The sequence below is a fragment of the Peromyscus californicus genome, unplaced genomic scaffold (genome assembly GCF_007827085.1).
Source record: "Peromyscus californicus insignis strain IS unplaced genomic scaffold, ASM782708v3 Scaffold_5__1_contigs__length_169319896, whole genome shotgun sequence".
NCBI classification, from domain to species: domain Eukaryota; kingdom Metazoa; phylum Chordata; class Mammalia; order Rodentia; family Cricetidae; genus Peromyscus; species Peromyscus californicus.
Window position 1 is genome coordinate 143,893,470 of NW_026294573.1, and position 26,759 is coordinate 143,920,228.

Consider the following 26,759-nt stretch of genomic DNA (forward strand, 5'->3'; position numbering starts at 1 on the left):
GGAGAGGAAAATTCAGGAAATCACAGAGAAAAGCAACTTGTCACTTAGAAGTGAGTATAATTGATAACTTCACACCAGAAACTGTCCATCCTAGAAGACAGTCAGTCATCACTTGTTTGATAAAGACATTAATGAAAAAATCTTATATCCAGCAAAGCCAAGTTTCACAGACAAGGGTGAAATGAAGACTTTATGTCTAAGCAAAAACCAAGAGGACTTCCTGTACTCTTGCCCTAAAACAATGTTAAAGTAAGATCCTCAGCCTGAAGCCTAGAAATATCAGACACTATTCTAAACCTCTGAAAAAACAACATAGACAAGAAATGTAATTAGGCCATTATAAAAGAGCATTAGGTGGGCACTTCTTACTTATACTATCACTTTAGTTTCTTTGAGAATAAGTATTATTCTTATGTATACTATCACAATGCAAAGTAAGATCCTTAGTCTGAAGCCTAGAGATCAGACACTAATCTGAACCTCTAAAAAACAACACAACACAGGAAATGTAATTAGGCCATTATAAAAGAGCATTAGGTGGGCACTTCTTACTTATACTATCACTTTAAGTTCTTGGAGAATAAGCATTATTCTTATGTATATCATCACTTAAAAGACAACTATATAAAACACTACTACATCATGGTACCATTAGACTTACAACACACACAAAGGCACATTCTTGACAATGACAGTATAAAGGCAGATGGGAACAAAGCGGAACTAGATAGATAACTGACATTATTTCAGTAACTTGTATCTCTGGAACCAAATGAACATAAGTAGAGTGGCAAATAGGATTAAATAAGAAACTCTATGAATATATATTTACTCTCCTCTATCAGACTCTTTAATATGTACGTAATCATACAAAGTAATCACTCTAAAATATATTGTTGAGGTTGATACATCTATAAATGATGTAAGATAATATCCTTTGGTCATATGACAAGGAATATATATTATATATGTGTGTGTATATATATATATATATATATATATATATATATATATATATAAACACAGAAAGGGAAGTCATAGGGCTATTTTGTAATAACTAAATAGATCATAATAATCAAGTTGGTATAAATCTAAAATCAATTCTCAAAAATTCAAATACATCATATATATATATATATATATATCCTAGAACAAACCACTATGAATATAAACTCAAAAGCAAAAAATTTAATAGTTATAAATATGTTTACCCTTAAAAACAGAGTTTCAAAATACAAAAAGAAAATACTGAAAGATTTGAGAGACAATTTAACAACAGTAGTTGGCAACTTCAATATCTACTTTCAATAATGAACAGAAATGGACAGAAGACTGATAAAGAAATAAACGACTTAACCAAAGCTGTAAGCCAACTAGAATGATTAAGCATCTATAGTACATACCACACAAAAGGAAAACCAGCATCCATGTTCAGCACACCGATGCCATTCTCTGTGAGACATGAGAAAGCCTACACACCTTGTAAAGGTTCCAGCTATACTAAGTATGTTGTCTAACCACACACACACACACACACACACACACACACACACACACACACACACACAAAGGGAAACAATAAATGAATATGAAAACATTGGAACTCATCAACATGTCCAAATTAAACAGCACACTTCTAAATGACAACATAGGTTGTCATTTAGGTTCAACATAAAAGTGCAAATTGGAGAGAATACACTAAATGAATGAACATTTAAAGTATCATTTCAAAATCCATAGGCTGCTGCTAAAGCACTCAAGGAAAACTTACTATAGTAAATGTCTTGATTTAGAACAGAAGCATCTCAAATAAATACCTGGATCTTCGCCCTTCAGATAATGGAAAAAGCAGAGCTTAAGTCCACAGTAAGCATCAAGTAATGAAAGAAACTGCAGATCACAACAGAAGCACAGTAGAGAAAAACAGCAAAATCAAACCAGTTCTTTGGGAGGATTAATGTACTGGTAAGCCTTTGAACAGACTGAACAAGGACCAAAGGAAGACTCCCAGCGAAATGGTTCAATGGGTGGTGGCACTTGCTGCCAAGTCTGATGACCTAAGTTTGATCCCATCCTGAGAATCCACATGGTAGAGAGAGCCACCTCCTCAAAGCTGTTCTCTAGCCTCCATGTGCACACTGTGGCACGTGTGTACCCACACACATACAAACACGCACGTTTTTTTCCAAGTAGAAGACTGATATTACCTTGGCTGACAAGCCTTCTGAGATCAATATCCCCTCACACACCCTTAGGTTCATTAACAACCACAAGTCAGATGCATTTGTTCACATGAAAGCTATGTGGAAGGCTCTTCAGTTTGTCGCCTTCACTCTGAATCTCAAGATTTGTGAGATTCACCACACACTCCTAGTTAAGACCCTCCTTCATGTCTGCTCCAGAAGGCTCCTCCAACTTCAGGTCCCATTGTATAACTTTTGATCTTCTTTTCCGCTCACCATCAGAGTAATATAGGTTTGAGAATATTTATTTACAGTTTTATTGATGAACAAATTAGACTTTCAAATCCAGTCATACAAACACACTAGTGTTTCTATTCTGAATCAGTGGCAATTAGCACTTGAAGGGGTTCATCATACATGAAAATATTGGTTGGGCTTAGTGGCACACACCTTTAATGCCAGCAGAGTCTGGTGGACCTCTGGGAGATTAGGGCCAGTCTGATTGACACAGAGACACCCAGGGCAGTCAAGACTAGACAGTGAGACTTCTCTCAAAATAAATAAATAAATAAATAAATAAATAAATAAATAAATAAATAAATAAATAAAAGATATAAAGAAAGAATAGAAGAACTACAAAGGTTCACCATGGATACTAATCTTAAATGGTCATTTAAGAAAATACTCAGAAAATAATTTTAGTTGCTTTATGAAATTCTTATCTTAGACTAGAGGATAAGCATGTGAGTGTTATATATCACTCTGGAGGTCAATTATATTAGTTTTTGTTGTTACATTTTCCACTTCATACATTTCAGGGTCATATGGTTAGAGACTGAAGGAAGTATGACACATGAAAACCAAGAACTCAAGTCCAAGTCTGTCTGCAGGAGTGGAGACACAGATGCCTATGCCTAATTGTGTCCCAGTCACTGATCTACAAAAGAAGTTCTAAGCATGCCAAGCATGAAAGTCTTTAGAGCTGGTCCAGTAACTATAAACTACGATATCCCTGCAGCTATGGCTGATCGTGTCTCATAATGCTACCCTGGATGATGTAGAGGTTTAGATTGCAGGGTTGCTTTTTTGTTGTTGTTTTTTTTTTTTTTTTATTTAACCTGTACTTTGCTCTTTTCTTTTTAGCAGATACTAAAAGCTACAAAAAGGAAGCATCCAGGCCCTGTCTATGCCGCTGGAGGCCTGCGCGTGGCTGCTCTGTTGCATTCTAGGGCTACTGACCCTTCTCGTCTCCCACGTTCCTCAGGACCACAGCTCTAGTCTTCCTTCCTACCCAGGACTCTACATTGAACCTTTTTTGCTTCTGTTTTCTGGGAGGTCTCTTGTAACTTTTTATTTGTATTGTTTCCATTAATGCAGCCTCTACCCAACAGATCTAAAATCTTCGCATAGGTGGTTATATTCTACCTACCACCACAAAATACTTCCAAATTGATTTGTTGTCTTTTTTCCATCAATTACAGCCACCAATAACATTTATTTATTAAGTTCTTGCTTTCTGCCAGTATCTCTACTGCTTTACACCATTCTGTCACACTGAACTGTGACTAAAGACATGCTAAATGGACAGCCACTCTTAATACAAGGCTATGGTCAACCCTATCTTACCTCAACACAGAAGTGCAATCTATAGAATAAAGTATTTTGAAGACTTACAGAGTGTACAATACTAAATTAATCTAGTATACTACTGAATTATATTTCTATTATGAAAAACAAAGTTATCACTGTGCCCTTCTTTCTTCCTACTTATTTCTTATGCTATTCTTAACTTCGTAGAAGCCATAGTTTCAGATATGCTCTAACTATATTAGTTTAATTCTTTAAAAAATAATATATAAAGTATTTTTGCATTAATTCCAAAATTGTTTTCTATAACAAACCAGGTTGATATTAAATTTGGTATGATAATTTAAAAAAAAAACCACACACAATAATTTTTATGACTCTTTCATGTTGTATTTTGAAATTCTAGGCTGTTGTGAATCAAAACTCTTGTATTATTATTAAGAATTACACTAGGCTGGGGATGAGCATATTTTTTAATACAGACAGGAAATGAACAACTTGGCTCTGGAAATGTGGAGGCTTTCTTTTGTCTCATTGATATACGACACAGTCCTATCAATAGGTCTGAAAACTATTTTCACTCTTTCTACACATTAGCAATAAGCAGTATGTGCAAGTCTGACTATCAGCAGCCGTGGCGTGCGCACACACTGAGTTCCTTTCCAGTCAACAGCCACTTCTAATATTTCAGAACAGCATGTGCGCAGACAATGGTCACAGATATCCATCCAAGCTGGAGAAGCGGAAGACAATGCAGGCTTGAGGGTTCAAAGGAAGCTGCCACTCAAGAGGTTCCACTCCTCATCCAAGGGCTCCATGGGACCACTGTCTTCCTCCTTCGGGCAAGAGAATGAAGCAGTTAGATTACTGGCACCCTTCTACAGTGTACAGCCTTGCTAGAGTCCAATTAAAGATAGTAAAAATTAAACATGAGAGAATGTAGAAATTTTAAAATATCTTCACAGGTTTGTTATCTTTGTAATTTTCTTACAAGGTCTACCATAATTTTACTTCTATGTCAGAAAGAATTAGAGTACAATGTCACAGCCACAGGTATTTTCAACCAAATTAATACTATATTACAAATGAAACACTTACATGTCAGATCTAATAAATAAAATGAAGTTTTAAATTGATATCAATTTCATGTGTAATGATCACAGCTAGATAGTAACCACTTCTCCCTGGTCCAAAAGCATCTTAAAGGTGTTACTAATTCCATAGTTAAATGCAGACTAATACATGGCACAGTACTTTGGGGGTATAGCAATCCATAGGTTTCCCAATGTGGTGATTTGAATAAGAATAACCTCCACAGGCTCATCTGTTTGAATATTTGGTTCCCAATTGGAGGAACTATTTAGGAAGGATTAGGGGTTGGGTGGAGGTATGTCACTGTGGGAAGGCTTAAAAGCCCAGGCCATTCCCAGTTAGCTCTCTCTGCATTGGGGTTGTGTCTCGAGATGTTAAGATCTTAGCTACTGCTCCAGTGTCATGCCTGCCTGACTGCTGCCATGCTCCCCACCATGATGATGCAGGCCCAGTATGCTACCTGACCCAAAGTAAATGCTCCAAGGAAGAGTGCACATGTGCATGTGTGCACATTGCACATGCAAGTGTATATACATGCACAAAAAAGTAAGGTAAAATGACAGCAGCAGGTGTTTCTATTTTACTTCTTTTTTATTTGTATCAAAATTATATTGAGGCCATTTAACTAATTAAATAAGTAAAAATGTTTGCTATGAAGACTACCTGTACTCTCTCACATTCAGCAACTTTCTAATCATTCTTTCCACGAATGATTTTTACGACCATCACAGACCATGATCCTAAGCACATCATCCAATTTGCTTGAATATTAGGTGTTGACTGTCCCAGTGGCCAGGGAAGATTTGAAGTTCTTTCCCCTGGTCAGTCCCTCCTCCCCAACACACAGAGGCACACCACCCAAGACTAGTGCATCAATCCCACCCTGCAAATATATTTATACTGTAATTTTGGCTGAACCAATTATTTTATATTATAGTAATAATAAATAATATTCAGAACGAAACTACAGGTTTCACTTGATTTTTTTCTTTCCTGCGTGTTGCTTTCTCTGAATTAAATAAGCATATTAGATGTTTCACAATTAATTCAATCCAATACTACCTATCAATTGTCCTACTTGCTTCAAGAAGCTAAGGCATATGTTGTGGCTGGGTAGAATGGCACAGACCTTTAATCCCAGCACTTATGAGGCAGAGGCAGGCAGGTCTCCTTGAGTTCAAGGCCAGTCTGGTCTACATAGCAAGTTCAAGTCCTGCTAGGCTATATAGTGAGCTCTGGGCTTTGCATTTACATCTCTGCCAAAACTTCTTCTAGAAGCTCATACCCAACTCAGCCACATCTGCACTGACTGATGTCTATGTCTGGGATCTCACTTCACTGCCATCCTGGGTGTACTGGGTCAGCTGGAAAGCAGACTGTCTTTTTGACAGTGCACAAGAGACTGGGTGAGGAGGAAGAGACCAGAAACCATGGGTTCTCGGGAAGGGGCTCCTCCACCCTATTCTAGTGAGGCAGCCGAAGTTCCCTAATACCAGTTCTTCTGAGTGCTCTCCACAAGGCAAGTACTTCTAGGCTTCTGCCAGGCTGTAGAGGGGATTTTAAGGTGTAATTGCTTCTCAAACGATATTCAACCAACACAGCTAATGCCTTCCAGTGTCCAGAAACACCTGTTGCAAATCCCCAGGCCTCTGAGAGCCCATCATGAAAACATCTGCTACCTCCATCACCATGCCACCACGTGCTTCCAGCTTCTAAGGCACGTCCACCTCTGTCTTTCTTCTGTCTTTCTCGTCCTTGTGAATTTGCACACTTAAAGAAGTTCGCTTTTCTGTTATTTTAATGTGATTTGTGGTAAAAAAACAAAACTGTCAGTGCTCAATCAGTGATCATTATTTGTGACAAACATTCCTTTTGATGCATTCTGTGTATTTTCTAAACTCTTTCTGATAACCATGTCATCTGGTCATCAGAATATGAATCTGTTTGATAAAACAATCTAAAGAAATGACAAGTAAACAGAGGTAATCAGGCTTGCATTCTCCTCTTTGGGAAGTCTTCCAAATACCCATTTGTCTAACCATAAACAGGGAAGCTTAAATGTAGAATGAATTTTCTGTTCTGCAATGATTATTATTCACAATAATAACCTTCAAGAATGACCACATTCTAAAGAGTCTGTTAAATCAATTCTTTCGATATAATTATAACAGATGTTATCTTTCATATGCCTATTTTGAACCTTAATTTGTCATCTATAAAGAGACCCCAGGGAATGAATGCAATTCAGATCCCTTTAGAGAATTTCCTGAAAAGCTGCGAACAATACAAATGCACGTGTGCACACATCCTGGCCCTCAGAGGCTGCCGAAGGTCAGAGGCTGATGTCAGGGACAAAAAGTCTGACTCAGCTAACTGACTATCTACTAAAGCATCCCTTTTAAAACAAGAGCATGGCCCACAGAATCAACTAAGCAGAGCTCATAGGGGCTCACAGAGACTGGACTGACAACTAGGGAACCTGTAGGAGTCTGAGCTTGGTCCTCTGTATATATATCATGGTTGGATAGCTTGATGTCCTTGTGGAACTCCTAACAGTGGGAGTAGGGGCTGTCGCTGACTCTTTTGCCTGCTTTTGGGACCCTTTTCCTCCTACTGTGTTGTCTCATCCAGTCTTGATATGAGGGTATATATCTAGTCTTATGACATGTTGAGTTGATATCACTGGGAGGCCTGCTCTTTTCTGAAGGGAGGCAGAGGAGGAGTGGATCTAAGGAAGAGAAGAGTTGGGGAGGGAAGGATCTGGAAGGAGAGGAGGGAAGGGAGACTGCAGTGGGGACGTCATATGAGTGAAGAATAAACAAACAACAATATTGACACGGGATTAGTGATGGCTCAGCAGTAAAGAGCACTCGTTCTTGCAGAGGACCTGGGTTTGGCTCCAGCACCTAGAACATGGTAGCTCACAACCATCCCAACCTCAGTTCAGGGAATCCAAACTCCTTGTCTGATATTGAAAGTACCAGGTGCACACATAGTACACATACATACGTGTAGGCAAAACACTTGTACATACACAATAAATATATCTAAAAAAAACTTTTTTAACTTAAAAAAAATGGTGATATGCTAAGAATGAAAACTCTTTTTAACTGGCCATTTTCTGGGCACAAGTGGCACTTCCTTGGGGTGGGTTGTACAAGTTTCCCCGACTTGGTCTTAGATGTGAATACCTGTCTCAGTCCTAGCTGAAAGCTCCCGCAGGCAGCTCAGAACAATCTCACACAAAAGAAAGAGGTTGAAATTTAATGTGCTTCTATTATAACCAAGGCCACATAGCTACCTGCTTTTCTCACATAGCCACTAATCACAGAAAGGAAAACAAAGAAACACCGAAGAAGAGAAAGGGAGAAACCAGGAGTGGCAATTGTTCTTGAATACTCCAAGGAAAGATATGGGACACAGGGTGTAGAAATTAAAGCATCAGAAATAAGGACAGCAGACGCCACAGTTAATTATTTAAAGTTCACAGAAGTACCCATTGGTGCAACAGAGTAAGAATCATTCAAATTAGAAATACATAAAATTGTTATTATTAACAAATACTACTATGGTTTAGCTAGAAAACTCAAAATTAGGAATTGAGAGTCATTAGAAACTATACGAAAGCATCATTAGAAAAGCAGGGACCAACCTAACAAATTATGTTTTTCATAAAACATTAATCAATATAAAAATAAAATGGAACAAGATAATAGTCAATATGGACCATCACAACCATCATGATGACAGTGAGTGCTCATGCTTCGTGAATGCTAATCTTCTGCTTAATATTACCTCACAAGTTCTCAAACAGCTCTAGGAACTTAGAACACCTGCTGTCTCCACTTCGTTTATGAGGAAGCAAAGGCTGAATGACTACTGATAATTTGCCCAAGGTGGGGACAGTGGAGGGTCTGCATTCACCATACTGTGTTCACTGTCCAGCCACACCCAGTTGACTCTGCCCAAATATGCCACCCAGAGTAGCTTCAACGAAGGGACAAAGTATGTGAAATATAGTCTTAAAATATATGAATAACAAAAATTACAGTAATTGTACTAAGCAAATATTTACCCTTTGTCCCTCAATATTATAAAGAAATAAACTCCCTTAAGTGATACATAATACAAATCATACATTCTAGTAGTATTCTTTCCTTCCTTTTTCTTCTTGTACTTTGTTATTTCTGTTCTTCTGATAAAATGATTCTCTAGTTTATCTGGAAATTTTAAACGTGAGAACTGCCAAGAAGAGACTGGTAAGGGGCCTTGTCCACACTAATGTCACAAGCACTGCACTTAGTGACACCACTAGACAAAAAGAGGGAACAGAACAGGGGTGCTGGGGATGAGCCAAGGACCAAGGAACTCAATGTAAAAAGTCATCCTTATGCAGATCAGCAATGACTAGAAGTCATTCTTATGCAGATCGGCAATGACTAGAAGTCATCCTTATGCAGATTGGCAATGACTAGAATTCCCTAAAAACTGGATGCTGGTAAAAGTGAAGAGGAGCGCCTGGCTAGTTGGCATATGGACTGACACAACTCTTGAGGACAGTAATCTTTTTTCTGAGTTAAAATAAAACTCAATAATTACATTACTAAGAGGTTTTGGGTTTGTTGTTGTTGTTGTTTTTGGTTTTGGTTTTATGAGACAAGGCTTCTCTGTGTAGTTTTGATGCCTGGCCTGGATCTCACTCTATAGACCAGGCTGGCCTCGAACTGACTGAGATCCACCTGGCTCTGCCTCCCAAGTGCTGGGATTAAAGGCATGCGCCACCACCGCCCAGCTACTAAGAATATTTTAAGAGATTTCATCACTAGAACACTGGGAATGACCCAAGTGCAAATAAATTTCAGAACATGCTTAAAAGTAGCATGGATGGAGAGATTACCTGGCCATCAAGAGAACTTGCTGCTCTCCCAAAGGATTCAGTTCAAGTACTCACGAGGCAGTTCATAAACAGCCTTGACTCCAGTTCCAGGGGAATCCAACGGTGAACAGCAGGCATGCACATGGTACACACACACATACATGCAGATAAAACACTCACACACATAAAATAAAATAAATAAATCTTTAAAATTTTGAAAAATAACCTATACTAAACACACACTTAAAAGTAGGACGTGCAGCTACTCAATGACAAGAAGACATAGCATCAAATGAGCAGAAAGATAGCATGCACAGAATAACCCCATATGGACCATTATATGCATGGATACACAGATGCAAATGCACACAAGTATAGACCAAGTGCACACAAGTAATATTCCTTACATTCTTATGCTGCAGAACAGATGAAGATGTTAAACATGAGGATCTCACTTTCTCCTTGTAGCCTCCCCACCACCTTTCTTTAAACCAGGGAAAAAGAAGTATCAATAACTCTGTCATGGCCATGCCAAGAGACTCATGCTACCCTCAGATACACGCTGCAGAGCCTCCAACCGTGCCGGGACTGCTGATGGCTGTCACTGGCAGCAGAGATGTGTGCCACTGCTTCATTGAGTGCCGTGTTGCTTGAATTTTTAACCACAAATATTTACCAATTATATTCTGAGTCATGGAAACAAAAAGCAAAGAAATATTAGGTTAACTTGTTACAGCCTGGAGTCGGGAGAGAGAGGAGATGTGCCAAAGGTTGGGGATGGACTGGATGACAAAACCTCAGTCTATACAATACTCACATGGTGGGCATATGTGAATTAGGGAACCTCAGAGGAACCAGCAATGTGTCCCATAAAGTGAAAACATGTACATTCTCCCCTCCTCCTCCTCAGATAATCTCATCCCCAGGGAATTATCTAAAAGGGTGAGGAGACAGAGATCCCAGAGATGCAGCTAAGTAGCTCAGAGCCAGGAGTTCATTCTCCCAGGATCTGAGTGACTTCACTGGTTGTGACCATAAGCAGGCTACTCAGCACTTCTCTGCCTCAGTTTATCTCTAAAATAAAGGCAAGAGCACAGGCCTCTCCATCACTCATGAGCATCTGTATAGAAATTTTACCCACTCTGTAGGATAAATCTTACTGCTTAATAATCTCCACATTATTCTGCACTGGAATTAGGAAACACTCAATTCAGCTTTTAAAAGTATTCAGAAGCAAACCTATGTGATATTGTGACACTTTCTCAATCTCAATTAGCACTAAACTAATTAACAAACCCATTTTATACACCACAGTGAGTCACATTTGTCTTCCTCCTTCCTCATTCCCTGGTGTGTTGTAAGGGTGATTGAGTGTCTAATTACTTCTTAATTGAAAGCACATATTCTTCATTTTTCACTAGTTCGGGCTTAACTCTTTTAGTAGTCCAGAAAGCAAAGTCAATGAAATTAAGTTGAATTGGGATTTGAGCAGCTATTATGAGAAAGTGTTTGTTTGCAATGTGTCTCATAAGTAAAGGTGGGTTTTCACCTTATTTCCTGTGTAAATATTTCAGGTACCAAAATGTGCCATAAATGACTAATTTTGATTATTAGCAACATTGTTAATCTTATTTCTTTTCTTTAGCTTTACAGTAATTTTGTTGCTGTGATCCACTAATTATATTCATTCTTTAAAGAAAAAAATGACATGAAAGAAACATCGTGGGCTTTTGAAAATGAACTTGCAGGCCTGCGGAAAAAAATCACTGCTGTTTTTCTGTGGCACACGGGTGTAGGAATCATTCAATGTGAACAGAAGGATGGTGCAAATCTAAGAACACTTAAAATACAACCATTTATGTTGATCAGAAATACGTATTTACTGAGAATAAGAGTACCACCATCCAGATGGCATCCCAGCAGTGAGCAGTAAGCACAGTACTTCATGAAGGTGATGGACTGTGCCCTTCAGATATTATGCTGGTGTAAAGACTGAAGGAGGTATTCACAGGGAGCAAAACCTTCGTTTTTTTATCTTAGTATGGCGAGTAACCATTTGGAATAATTTAGTTGAGGACCTCTCAGGCAAAAGACTAGATTAAAGAGTGTCTCGAGATCCAGTTCAGTACCAGCTCCTTGAAGTCTCTGACCATGTACTTTTTGTGTAGGCAAGCACGGAAGACCTTAAGTTCCTAACAAAGCCCATCGCAGCATGAATGATGAGAACTCAGAGATGAGAACAGTAAGAAAACAGACCACTTGCTGGGTTTGCTTTAATAAGCACAGAAATGGAAAATAAATTTATCTGAAGTTGTCAGGGCTTTACCATTTTAGCAATTTATTTTGAGGAGCTATTATCTTTTGGCATATTTCTTGACTGGAGAAATCTCTATATAATCTTAATAAATATTTCAGAGTCTGTCAAAAGTACTAGGCATAGTGTTGAAGCTCTGTTATGAAAACAACTAACTGGGATGTTTAAGTAAAATTTAAATAGCCAGAAAGTTAAGCATACCTATGTGTATATACCATTTAAATTTTTTTCTAAAACTTACAGTTAAAAGCAATCATTTGTCTCTGGTTATATTCCCATTAAAAATACTTCCAAGTAGATGACTGCTTAGCCTTGGGAGGCTCATATCAGCATCCACTTTCCTCATACACGATTTCTTCCATGCATACTTGAATGGTCTAACTGTTTATGTCCTCTCCTCCGCCCCCTAGTTCTTACAGTGTTAGTGTTAGGAAGAGCTTTGGAGGGGAAGTTAGACCCTGGAGACAGAGCCCATGTGACTGGGACTAGAGAAGCTCACAGAGGCAGAGCCCATGTGACTGGGACTGGAGTAGCTCACAGAGGCAGAGCCCATGTGACTGGGACTGGAGTAGCTCACAGAGGCAGAGTCCATGTGACTGGGACTAGCTTACTCATGAAGGAGGCCCCACAAACCTAGGGAGTACCTTTGTGTGTAAGAAGGGACTGTTCTGTGTTCGGGAAATGAGCCATCCCAGGCAGTCTTCTGTCTCCCTATCCTGAGGTTGGCTTCACAGTCTCCAAAGCTGAGAGAGCCATTTCTGTTGTGGAGAGCTTCTCCCACTCCTGGGATTTTGTCACAGAAGCCCAAATAGAAGGCACTTTCTAGGCCTTTCCCGTTTTCAGGAGAGGATTTCTGCCCCAAACAGAGGGATCAGAGCTACCATTCTTTCCTCACTAATACTGATGTCATTTCTATTTTACCCTGAGACCTCAGGCTCTCACCTTTTGGTTATGAGTCTTGGCTTCTAATGGCTGAGCTGTCCCTCTAGCCCCAAGACTTCTGGTTTCTCAAGCACATCCCGCTTGTAAGCAATATGCTCTATAGTATAGGGAAGTGGAGCATTGGAGGTGTAGGGGTTAGTTCCCTTAACCTGGACCTTAACCTCTACATAAATGATGAAAATATTGACAAAGTAAGTCAGGGGATTCAACCATTTTGACCTGTTTCTCTGCTTCCTTACTAATGCTAACACGAAGCAACATAGTATTGGCTAATGCAGATAAATTTTCCAAAGCTCATTTCAAAGGATTCCATAGTTAAAGTCACATGTTAATAATGTTACTTTTCATTATGGGCTACAAGGAAGAATAGAAAACCTATCCCTACCCATGGCAGGCATTACCAGGCAGTCCCATTACTCTTTCCCATGGTACTCATGGGTGAATTCAGAATCATTAACACTCTCCAGACAGCTACTGCCAACCAGCTGGGGTTGACATATGAGTCCAAGTGCTGTCTGTTACCTGTGTCTTTCCTTAGCAGCTTTATGTAGAATTTGTACAACAGTTGTACATAATCTGACGCTGACTTTGCAGGTGGTGATGACATATATGGAGATACTAGATGGCTCTGGAAGCTACCAGAAAGAAAGCATACAGAAACAGGTGACAAATAAGAAACATGGGGTAAGGTGAGGCAGCCAGGGTCTGCACAGCCCACCTCTAAACATCAGCCAGCAGAGAGCCCCGGCAGTAAAAGGGACTGTGAATCCAACTGCTGAGTTCACAACACCTTTAACACACCCAAATGAAAAGAGCACACCCTAGACCTGCCCTTCCTTTCCTAGAGGCATGAAGAAACAGGGGGTCTCTGGTCCCCACGTCTGCTAGCTCTGCTTATCCTCACCACTTTAGGTCTTCCAGAACCACAGAGAAGGCTTTGGTTCCCACACACCAGCACTCTGCACCCTGTTGCAGCTCTCCAGCTAAACTTTGCAGTGCTATTTCCTACACCAGACTGTCACGACAGAGTGAAGATTCTTGGAAGTCTTACAGAAAGAAAACCAACCTAATGTAGTATTTTACAAATGGACTTAATTCCAATACAAAGGAATTCATACTTCAGTGGAGTAAGTGGAGAATAACACTTACTCCTACCCACATTATTAGAAGACTGAAATTCACTAAAAGCTAAGTGGATGAAGATCTAAACCCCAGTAAAGAAAGAAAGGCTACTAAGGCCAGCTTACTTGGGAAAGACTTGGTAAACCAAAACTGTGGTCCCTCAAATATAAACTGTATTTAAACAGTCAGAAGCCACTAGAATACTCATAACTTCCTGATGGTAAGTTCCTGGGTGGGGTGGGAGAGAGGCTTGAAATACAGGCTAGCAATTCCTGTGCTATTGAACTTTACCCAGGAGCAGGCTAAATTGTAAATAGTCAATCTGACATTCTAGGAAATTCTCTGGGTTTTTCTAATTTGGAAAACTGTTAAACAAATTACTAGTACTACTTTGATTATGTTGTGGTAAAATATTAGTTTAACTATTCAAAGATGTGTTGCATTTGTTTATGCTGTGGGATATAGTTTAACTATGTAAAGATCCTGCATTTGTTTATCCTGTGGGATATTAGTTTAAGTATGTAAAGATGTGTTACATTTGTTTATGTTGTGAAATATTTTTTTTAACTAAGTAAAGATGTGTTGCTATTTTATCTTGCCTGTCTAAGGCACCTAATTGGTCTAATAAAAAGCTTAATGGCAGCCGGGCGGTGGTGGCGCACGCCTTTAATCCCAGCACTCGGGAGGCAGAGCCAGGCGGATCTCTGTGAGTTCGAGGCCAGCCTGGTCTCCAAAGCGAGTTTCAGGAAAGGCGCAAAGCTACACAGAGAAACCCTGTCTCGAAAAACCAAAAAAAAAAAAAAAAAAAAAAAAAAAAAGCTTAATGGCCAACAGCTAGGCAGAGGAGGGATAGGCAGGGTTGGAGGACAGACAGAATAAGTAGGAGGAGGAATCTAGGCTTGGGAGAGACAGAGGGAGACACCAGGGAGATGTCAGGGTCCAGCTAGCCAGCCAGACATGGCAGAAGCAGGAAAGCAGGACATACAGAATGAAAGAAAGGTAAAAAAAACCCTGAGGCAAAATGTAGATGACTAGAAACAGGTTAAATTAAGTTATAAAAGCTAGTGGGACAAGAATAAGCTAACGGCCAAGCTTTGGTAATTAATAAGAAGTCTCTGTCATTATTTGAGAAGTGGCTGGCAGGACAGAGAAAGAGTTTGACTACAGGCTCTGTTTTCCCTTTCAGGCTTTCAATCGGATGGACACCAGCATGGGGGTGGCTTCCTGTGTGCTTGTGCTTCTACAGTGCGTCCTGTTAAAAGGAGCAGATTACAGACTCCTGCAGTACCTAAGAGAAAATGTCTTCTTAAAATCCTGGTTGAAGAGCACGTTATTTCTGGAGATTTCTGCACTAATTTTTAGCATTTTTAGCAAGTTCCCTGAATTATATTTTTAGCTCTTACCTTTCTAGCTGGATACTTACTATGAAACCTTATTAGCTTCAACCCCTGCTCACTTCCCTGCTGCCTGCCCTCTCATTTGACTTTGACATGATACAGTTAGTGGAGACAGAAGCAGGCACATCCACCACACAAGCCCAGAAGTCAAAGGCACCCAAGAGGTCTACTGGGATAAACTTGTCCAGCCGGGTTCCCGTCAATACCACCACACAGGAACTGAGAGGGTTCTATCCCATGGCACCTTCCAAAAGCCTGGTCTAAGTTCTGATCTACTTATTTATAGGAAAAGACTTCCTTACCACTCCTAGAAGTAAATCTTCCCTTAGCCGACGTATGTCCTCTTAGCTGCCTATTTAAAGCCATTTTTTATGTCAACATATATCTTTTGAGCAAAGGACAACAGACAAAGAGAACATGCTTAGACCACATACACAGACATGATGGTTTTCTTCTGAAAACATTCCTTGGCATTAAAAGTCATGATACTGACTGTATTTCAGGGATCGGAACATAACAGTCAACAATACATTGGTTCTTGTCTGCAAAATCTTGCCTTACTTCTCAAACCATCTCTTTTCTAAATCCTCAGGTGAGAAAAAATTTAAATCACTTCAGAATTTTTATACACAATAAGTTATTAACATTTCTAAAACATAAAAAGGAAAGGGGATGTATTTCAAGGCAGAAATTACTTTCATAGTACAGTAATCCTGAAGAGAGCCTACACAGTTCTGGTATTTTTCACTCTCAGACTAGTAATAATTTTATATCACATAATCAAGACATAAGAGATGACTTAGGCATCCCTGGTGTTTAGGCACTCTCCTGAAATCATTCTGTAAACGTTGGACAACCTATTTCATTCTGAGGGAATTCTGTAGGATCCAGGAAATAGAAAACAGTCCTATCTGTGGAGCCCTTGATACTTTTGCTAATGATGGGCACTATGTTAAGTGATTCAAGCCCAAGTGCTGCTGGCTGAAAATCCACCTTTGAGCTTTTCATTTATCCAGAGGAAATGGGTAGGCTTCAACACTGAGACACGCCTCACCTTCCTCCCACAGTCCTTCCTTTCCCATAATGCTTTGTGTTTTTCTAGCCTAGAATTCTTTCTGGTTACAAAAGAAAACAGATGTGAAATCGATGCTAGCTATTGTTTCATCAAAGCTAAGAAAACAAAATCATTAACTGTAAAAGCACATGTTGGGAAAAGTTCAGCACAGTCAAGGAAAACTTCAAAGATTCAGAAAGAAAAATGGCAACAATTTTGACAAAGGATTATTCCGTGATGTTTGCTGGTCTTTCCTTCTTTATTTTTCTGTTTGTTGTTGTGTTATTTTTTTAGGAGGGAAAAGAAAATTATTTAAAGAAACATGTATACTTGGTGTTTGCAGAAAGTAAATCATTGATTTATTGCAGTTAGTGAAAACCTGTGCATGGATTAATATTTGAATCCTGGGTGAGCTACTGTGTGGCCAGTCCAGTAGCTTTTAAATTGAGCTAACACTTAACAAAATAGGCAGATAATTATTTTTCAAAAGATCAGTACCAATATTATGATACCAGGCATTATGTGAGAACTGGACCCCGTACCAAGTCATTATTTATTGCTGTTACTAAGATTTGGTTTTTCTGAATCCTATTTTTAAAAAATTCAAAGATTAATTAAGATTGGAGAGATAGTTCAGCAATTAACTTTCTGATCTCGCATAGGACCTGTGTTTGGTTTCTAGCACTCACGCCAGAATGCTCACACCATCCTGTAACGCAAGTTTCAGGAAATCTGACGCCATCTTCCAGCCTCTGCACATATGTGGCATGCACTCACACATACATATAAATAAAAATAAAAATAAACATTCTTTAAAACTTCAATAAATAATGGATCTCTTAATAGCAATTGTCTTCCTGAAATGTGAGCCATCACCACTGAACCAAAGAATTCCTAGCAACTTGGTCAGTTACATGCTAATTCCATAAACAACTACCAAATCCTAACTCACACTTCTTAAATGCTAATATAAAAGGTCTCATATTCCTTACGAGAATAATAATTCTTTTTATCAATGCCCTCCAGATGCCCAGAAATGTCACATTTTAAAAACCTGTCATTTTAATTCCAAAACTAAAGTTATTTCAAAAAGCACAGCTGAAATAAATCTGAATTATTTTAAACATTTTTAGGAGAACAACTACCATGGAATTTCCTCCCCCGTTTAGTTCCAAGAGCTTAAATGAAACATTCATGCATTAAATTCAAAGGCTGACTGTCAAATAACTTCACTTTAATAAAAATTTGAATTACGTGCCTTAGGGCATTATTAAATATCAAATAAAAAGAACACATCCATAAATCTGACTTCCCAATATAATTTTATGTAGAACTATGAATACATTTATATTATACATTTCAAGACAAAAGGATGAAAATGCATTCAGAAAAGGACAAAATCAGAATTAGAAATTTTGAAGGATTTCCCTCTTGGAAAAAAAGATATCTCAATTGTAATTAGTTAAAACCTAGAAAGAGCAAACATCACTTTTTTGTCAAATAATTAAGGATCTGGAATATACATAATCTCATAAACAGTATGAGATTTCTGCATCTGTGTGTGGGAAAGACAGACAGAGGGACGAAGGACACAAGGAGAATAATGACAGCTCTTTAAGTACTCAGAAGCAACTCTGGTCTAGACTAACTATGAATCAAACACCCAAGCCAGTAATATGTCATTAAAAGTGTCATTTACAGTGAATTATATTCACAAGAAAGTGCCAACTATGGCCTGAAAACCTCTTAAGTTGCCACTTACCAGCCCCCTTGCATCTCTCTGTGACAGGGCCCCTTCCTATGTCTCTGCCACTAGGGTCTTTTCCCAGCTCCACTGGGGTCTTTTCCCAGCTCCACTGGGGTCTTTTTCCAGCTCCACTGGGGTCTTTTCCCAGCTCCACTGGGGTCTTTTCCCAGCTTCACTGCCACTGTACCCTTCTGGTTACTACCCTATTCCTCATTTAAAAATGAAAGCAAGGCCCAAACAGGTCCAATCTATAAATCTGGACTCCCTTCCTCCATCCTCTTGGAGCATGCAAAACACCTATTCTTAATAAAACTGTCTTCCAGGTGTGCTCGGGGTTACAGTCTTCCAAGTTTTCAAGTCTTCAGTAGCAAGATCTTGTCCCCCAAGAGCAAAGTGCTCAGCTGCATGCTCTTCTCCTTCCCCACACACTCAGACAAGTTCTAGTATTTCTTGTGATCGAAATAAAATCTGTCTTGGCATTCTGCCCCACCCGACCCAGTTGATCATGATAAATACATAAGGTATCTACGTATAAAATGTCACGATGGATACTGTTAATCTGTGTGCATAACATGTTGATAGCTTTTTTAGGAAGATCAATAAAGCTAGACAGTGCTACTGCCTGAAAGGACTGTAGTTTTCGCTTCTGATGGGACTGAAAGTACTTTGAAAAACCACTGGGTAGCCACTTATAAAGTCAAACAAACAACCCTTTAAGAATTGCCCAGGGTGTGGGACCTGTAGCCCTGCCCCTCTATTAACTTCAGTCATGGCAACATGCATCCTTCATTGCCAAGTCACTCACACCACCAGGGTGGAGCCCCCTTTGACCTCAGCCCAGGCACTGCTAAGAAAAAGAAGTCTCCCAGTCAAGCCGTGTACATCAACTTTCCAGCTTCACTGTTCAAGAAATGGACTGACTGCTTTAGGCAATGAACAGCCTGACTCTCCTGTCTTGTGATTAACTACACTGTAAAGCCCCATATAAGGTTTCATAAACACTTAGTAAAATAATCCCTCTGATACATTTGAATGCCATATATTTTTTCCTCTATGCCAAATACGTCCATATCTTACACAGACTAATTTTCTGATGCTTATTTATGACTTTCAACTTGACTCGATGAAGAAATACCCAGGAGATTAGTAAAGTTCACCACTGGGTTTGCATGTGAAGGTGTTTACAGAACACTAGACCATGTGGGCTCAGACCTACCCAATGGATTAGTCCTTTGGTAGATTCATAATATGATGACATTGATGGAGAGGGTGAGAGGTAGGGACGATGCCTAGTTGGAGGAAGCAGATGACTAGAGAATGTCCTTCGGGCTATATCCTGTCCTGGCCTCTTCGTTACATGTGCTTCCTGTCTCCCAGGAAAGTACCCTATCACAAGACTCTAGTACCATCATGTTCTGCCCAAACAGAGCGGAGCAACCATGGCCTGAACTTTTCGAAACTCTAAGCTAAAAACAGCTCCTTCCTCCGTAAGTTGTTTCTGAGCAATGAGAACACTAACCAGTGCATCTCTTCATCTCTACCCCTAAATTTTAGCAACCTCCCTATCAGCCCACTATTGTGATAGACAGGTATCTCTTTATCGACATGCTCCAACATCAACTCTTCATCTTTCTGATCCCAAAATGACCTTTGCCAGCTTTCTTGCTGTTACTCAATTGCATCCTACCCATGGTTTCCTAAGGCCCAAACCTCAGCATTTAACCTGACAATTCCATCTCCCGTCATCCTTACCCAGTTCATCACTGGATATCATCTATAATTTCTATTTCCTATACCTTACCTAATCTCCATCACTACTGCTTTTAATCTAAGGTCCAGGCCTCCATATCTATAATTTTGGCTACCCAACAGATTTCTAAACTCTTTTACTCCTGCTCTGGTCCACTTTAATTCAATCTATTCAATTTCTTCTCAGAGTGTACTAATAAAAAGAAACACGGGATAAAGTCAGTCCCCTGAGTCAAAGTCTTTACAGGTTCATGTTATGTCCACAATAATATAAAGATACCTTAGTGTGACTGACAACATCCGCCACTTGGGTCTTACCTACTTCACCCTTTATTTCTATACTCTAAACACACCAGGCTTTCCTTCCGGGACCTCAGTGCACCCATATCTTACCTCCTCCTTGGCAAGCATGCCTTGAGGCCTTTTCAGAAAGATATTTCTCTTCCTAGAAGTTCCTTTGGCACTTCCTTAGTTCTTTTCATTCACATAATATATTAACATTTGCAACTGTGTATTTTTGAGTCCTATTTCTCTACTGTCAGACTTCTTACCTCAGACTCTAGGATCTATGAGGGCAGAAACCATGAATGTCTTTCCCTGGGTACACCCACAATCAGTCAGAAAATATTCTCAATGGTGATTTTGGACTTAGTTCATTCTAGCTCTTCAGCTCATCTATTTTGAGGTTTGGCCTAAGGCATCCTCAGACTTTCTCTTTTTAGTGTCTGAATTACTGTATACGTCTTCCCATTCCTAACATGGTAGATTTGCTGGACCTTCATCATCTCACATTAAAGTAAGCAGAATATTAACTACACTGGCCAACTGAGAAAGGACAAGAACTGAGTCTAATGCTCTACATGGGCAGTTCTGAGAAACTTCCAGTTGCCCTGAAGTCAATCCAGGTATAACATGTGATGTGTTATAGTGGGTTCATTTTCGACCCTTAGAGGTTTGAAATACAATAGAAAAATAAGAAACGTAAGTAGCTAAGTGGAAACGGGGTCATGAAATGAAGTCTGCTTTAATAGGAAAGCGGGGATACCTATTGAAATCAGTGTTTGAGCTGAGCCCAGGGCAGTTACGGGGTCAGCAGGCAAAAGGATGGGTATACAGCACAGAGTGAGCAAAGCATACTCCAGAGAATAAGACTCTACTGCACAGAGTAATAACAGAGACAAGAAAGAAGACTGAAGAACACATGACCATCACCTTTGGAAATCTCCATCAACAGTGGCCAGGTCATGAGACTGTGAGCCCGGCAAGGCCTGAGATTTGCACTCAGCTGTGACTTCCTCATCCCTTGTACAACTCTCATATCATGCCATAGTTCATCACCAGTCCCAACTTCGTCCTGCTTCTCCAGGCACTGTTCTGGCAGATGTGTCCCCCTTATAGGAAGCAGCTGTCTGCCACAATGTCTCTGATCTATGCACACTTAGGTAGCTTACAAGGTAAAGAAAGATTCCAATACAAGTAATCTTTACATATGTTTGTCTTTCCCATGTTTGTGAGTTCCCTAAGGTTAAGTAATAAATATGCTAAGTTCAATATATTGACAATCAATAAAATAATGTACAACATTAAAATAGCTAACATGTGCTTCTTGACTGCGCAAATAAAAAGTACTTCTAAGAAACAAACAAAAGAGAGTAATGGACAGGAGTGTGCATCTCAGGTGTCTTTCCTTATGAAAGCTGCTATTAAAGTAGAAAATGGGATTACGGGGATGTTCAAGTAGAAAATAAATGAATCATATATTTAAAAAATATTGCATGAAACAAAAGGGACCACCTGACTTGTCATTAATGGGGCACGAGAATGCACCATAAATGTATTAAAATGAAGTGTATTCCAGCAGTCAGCCTACAGAGTGACTTTGGGATGCTGGGTTAAGGTAACTCAGTTCCTTGTCCAATCTCACATACCCTGATGCAGATGGGTTTGATCACAGTCTTTCTGGCTACTGGAATGCAGCTCGAATGACTCTGTCACTCAGGGGCTGGGTAGGTCGGAAATTGTCTCCCAAAATCCCATCACAGCCTTCTACAAGTTCTGCCCCCTTAACATGTGTTCTCAGCCTTCGGAATTCTTCTATCTGAAAAGAAAAGCAGAATAAAGGCGATTAGTCACTAACCGCACATTATCAAGTTCAGAGTTTCATAAACAACCCAAAATATTCATAGATGACAGTATACGAGAAAAAAAATGAAGGGTGAACTTCAAAAAGAGAAAACCAGAGCTGGAGAGAGCTGAGTGGTTAAGAGACAATGCTCCCCTTGTTGAGGACCCAAGTTCAGTGCCCAGCACTTACACTAGGCAGCTCACAACGGCCTGAAACTCCAGCTCCAGGGATGCATCCCCCACCTCTGGCCTCCGAGGGCACTGAACTCATAGCACACATACACACATACACATACACATACACACAAACACACGCACACACACACACATACACACACACACATACACTCACACACACACACACACACACATACATACATGCTTGCACTTTAATGATAAATGAAAAATTTTTAAACCAGGAAAACAGATTTGGTTGTTCCAAACCTAAGGATATGAGACAAGGCCCTTAAAAGAAGACAACAGGAATCTGGTAACAAGGAAGTAAATGTTCTTAAAATTTTCCCAAGCACATTCCAAGCTACCATGTCACTCTGTGTCAGCACTGGTTAGAGCTGCTACAGGAATTCATGGACTCCTAGATTATCTTTGCCAGGTCGTCATCTGACAGAGAATTATAGTGCCTAGATTTTATAAAGAACCCCCTAAAAAGACTAAACATTAAGATAATAAACAACCTGTCAGGCAGTTGTTTATTAATAAACAGGAGGCAGAGGCAGGAGGATCTCTGTGAGTTGGAGGCCAGCCCGGTCGACAGAGTGAGTTCCAGGACAGCCAGGGCTGTACAGAGAAACCCTGTCTTGAAAAACCAAAAATAAATAAATAAATAGATAGATAAATAAATAAACAAAGAAGAAAGAAAAAGAAAAGAAAGCTGATTAGAAAATGGCCTGTGGGAACTGGAGAGACTGCTCAACAGCTAAGAGTGCGAACTGCTCTTACAGAGGATCCAAGTTCAGTTCCCAGGACCCGCCTGCATCAGAGGTTCAAACCCACCAGTAACTGCAGCCCAGAGGACCTGACACCCTCTTCTAGGCTCTGAGGGCGCCTGCACATACCCACACACAGACAGACACATAATTTAAAAATAAATTAAAATCGTTTTTAAGATGGGCTATGAACTTAGCAGAGAATTCTCAAGTGTGTGTGTGTGTGTGTGTGTGTGTGTATGTGTGTGTGTGTCTAACTAAGAAACACCTTAATAACATCCTTAAGACTCAACATCCTTAGCCATCAGGAAAATGGAGATTAAAACCATTTTAAGATTCCTTCTCTCCCAAGTTAGATCATACTGCCATCATCAATAATACAATCAACAAACACTAATGTGGATATAGCAAAAGGGAATTCTCATGCACTGTTGATGGGGGTGTAAAGTAGTGCAGCCATTTTGGAAATAAATCCGGGTGTTTAAAAAAAAAAAAAACTAGACATAGAACTACCATATGACCAAGCTACACCATTCCGGGGCACAAACCAAAGAACTTCATATCCTACTACAGTCACATGTACACATCCATGTTTGTTGCTGCTCTATTCATAATAGCTAGGAAATGGAATCATACCAACGAATGAATAAGAAAACTGTGATACATATACACAATGGACTCTTACTCAGTTGTAAAGGAAAATGACATCTGCAAATGAGACTGGAAAGATCATACTGAGTGAGGTAGCTCAGACCCAGAAAGACACAAGAGGAGGATGGATAGGCTAACTGTGCTGGTTTGAACGTAATTGGCCCCCATAACCTCATAGGGAGTGGCACTATTAGGAGGTGTGGCTTTGTTGGAGAGGGCATGGCCTTGTTGGAGGAAGTGTGCCACTGTGGGGATGGGCTTTGAGGTTTCCTATGCTCAGCATACTGCCTGGTGTCTCAGTTGACTTCCTGTTGCCTGCAAGATATAAGACTTTCAGCTACTCCAGCACTATACCTCCCTTCATGCCACCATGCTCCCTGCCATGATGATGACAGACTTAACCTCTGAAACTGTAAGCAAACTCCCTCAGTTAAATGTTTTCCTTATAAGAGTTGCTGTGGTCGTGGTGTCTCTTCACAGCAATAAAAACGCTAACTAAGACACTGACATAAACTAATTATGGATGAAACGGTCTTATGAAAACACACTAGTTAATAAGCTAATTTTAAAATACAACTTTAAAACAATGAATTCAAATGGAGGTACCTTAAATGGGGTGGGCATGGCCACTCCCAAAGGATATGGGTTATTAAACAAAACTTGCAGTGTAAGGCATGGGATACTTCCCCACAAGTTATTGGTCAGGAAGGCACCCAAAAGGATATTGTCATTGCCCCTCAATGCTCACTAGAACTGCAAGGTAAGACCTTATTGCTGAACACACCACATTCTACGACTGCAGGCCAGAGAGATGTCTATCTCAATCTGCCCAGAAAACTTCCCTGCTCACTAGCACTCACAGTGCTGGACGATGCTATGCACACAGCTGAGGGTAAAATGACATTACTGTTCTCACACAGCATGGGAAGCTGAATGCTACAATACTGACCGGCCAGGACAGATGTCCCCACTGGTGTCATAGTGGCACAACTGTAACAAGGTGACTAACTGCACACACAGCAATCAGGCAGAGGCACACGACGGCCCCAGGTGCTGAAAAGAAGGGACTGAGTGCTCAGCTCCACATGGGACATCTTTATCAACCTCCCACCCCTACCAAGGCTCAAGGAACGTCACAGAAGAGGAGACAGAAAGAATGTAAGAGCTGGAGGATGGGAGGAGTGATGTGAAGTGTGTGTTCTGGACATGACACAGCTCTTACATTCATGAGTCACAGTAACTATGGTTGCCCACACAGACATTTTTAAGATCAAGCCATTCAATATAGTTGGGGGATGAACCCCTGTCCCTTCACCTTACTGAGGTGCCACTGGTAGTTGTTAGCTGCTGAAGAATGGAGAATCACTCTTCTTTGAGAGTATGGCCACAAGTAGGTTTCCCATACTCTAATGGATGGCCCTGTACCCATGCACATATGAATAGCACTAATTGTATTTATCCCAATTAAGTTATCACAGAAGAGGAGGAGGAAGAACAAATGAAGAAGTGTTGGAGGGTAAGTATATGACAGTATTCCATTATATCCATGTATGAAATATTAATAGAGTAAAATAAATGAATAAAAGAACTCATGGTTTCCTTCATCAAAAGACTGCCCCTGCCTCTTGTCTAGCCCTGTGACTTACCTGTGACATGTGGAGAGGTTTCCAGATTTCTGAGGACCTTGCTCTGACCTGTCAGGTTTGAGAGTTCTAAGCATCTGTAGTCTACCAGATGTGAATGTGAGAAGAATGTAAGTAGCAAGCAAAAACAATCATGTGCATTCCCCAAGCTCACTCCACCTGTTACCTGAATAACCCACAGCATGTCACTTCACTAAAATGTTACACAGCAATACAAAGCAGGCGTGCTTCATTCTTTTCACAGAGGAGGAAACTGGAGCTAGAGAAGCAAAGAATATCTCCAAATTACCTATTGCCCCAAATCCACCTGACTCTTCCCATCTCAACAACACCTCATTAAAGTTCTAGTCAGATCAGTACAACTGTGCCTTGCATGTCCCAGGTCCTGAGCACTGTGGTCTGAATACCCATCCAGTCAACATATTTGTACCAGAAGACTGTGGCTACAAAGGTCTTCAACACAGAAGAAGTCTGTCTTCCTTAAAGAGAAGCAATGCAGGAGATCGACTAATTCAGGGTTTCACACTAAAAGCCCAGACTTAAAAAGGGCCAGGAAATCTCTAAACGATAGCAAAACCCTACACATGTGTTCTCCTAAGTCTCATGGCATTCTAATTAAGGGCATTCCCATATGTGTTGGAACACAGAGCTGGAGAAAATTAAATGGGTTAGATTAGCAGCCTGGTTACAAAGATGACTTGTAATGTTTTATTTTTCTATGTGTCCAAATACTGATTGATTTTTCTAGTGAGAAAAAGTCTGATCCAGCTGGAACTGCCCTGTTGATTTGCTTTTTCACTATGCCTACATACCGTGTTTACATAGCGGTGCCAGCCAGGTAAGCAAGGCACTACGAAATCAACAGGTTTTTTTCCACTAGACCTTCTCAGGGTCTTGCACAGTACCCTCTGCTTATGGCAATAGAAGCTTTCTAGAACTGAGGAGAATCCTCTGTCAGTGTTTGCTTTTTCCCTTCATATTTGCTCCTAAGGGTTAAAATGGAAAGACCCTGGGCAGCACAGAATCCTGCACTATTTGAAAGTGGTAACAGAGTGAGCTTGCATCCAAATGACTGCTGTTCTCTCTTGGCTCTGCTACCGGGGACCTAAATGACCAAATGACATCACCTCTTTATGTCCCTGTTTCTCCTGTGCAGCAGAGATGACAATGATGGCAATAACACAGGGTGACATAAACAGTGAAAGAAGAGCCATGAACAAGCACTCAGCAGTGCTCCAGCAGTGCTCCAGCAGTGCTCCAGCAGTGCTCCACTGATCACAGTTACTAACAAGCCCTCCACTGTGTGACTTCCTTATATGTCAGACCTTTAA

The 26,759-nt window shown here is 40.1% G+C and overlaps 1 protein-coding gene across 1 annotated transcript in view; it reads right to left on the reverse strand.

Annotated features, from left to right (window-relative positions):
• Nucleotides 1-2,876: 2,876 nt before the first annotated feature.
• Nucleotides 2,877-26,759, reverse strand: part of Ca8 (carbonic anhydrase 8) — a 102,974-nt gene continuing 79,091 nt past the window's right edge. The window contains exons 8-9 of the mRNA XM_052717313.1: nucleotides 21,992-22,161; nucleotides 2,877-4,606 (exon numbers count right to left, since the gene is read on the reverse strand). Of these exons, the coding sequence (XP_052573273.1) occupies nucleotides 22,027-22,161 (135 nt within the window). The 3' untranslated portion in view covers nucleotides 2,877-4,606; nucleotides 21,992-22,026. The remainder of the gene's footprint in view (nucleotides 4,607-21,991; nucleotides 22,162-26,759) is intronic.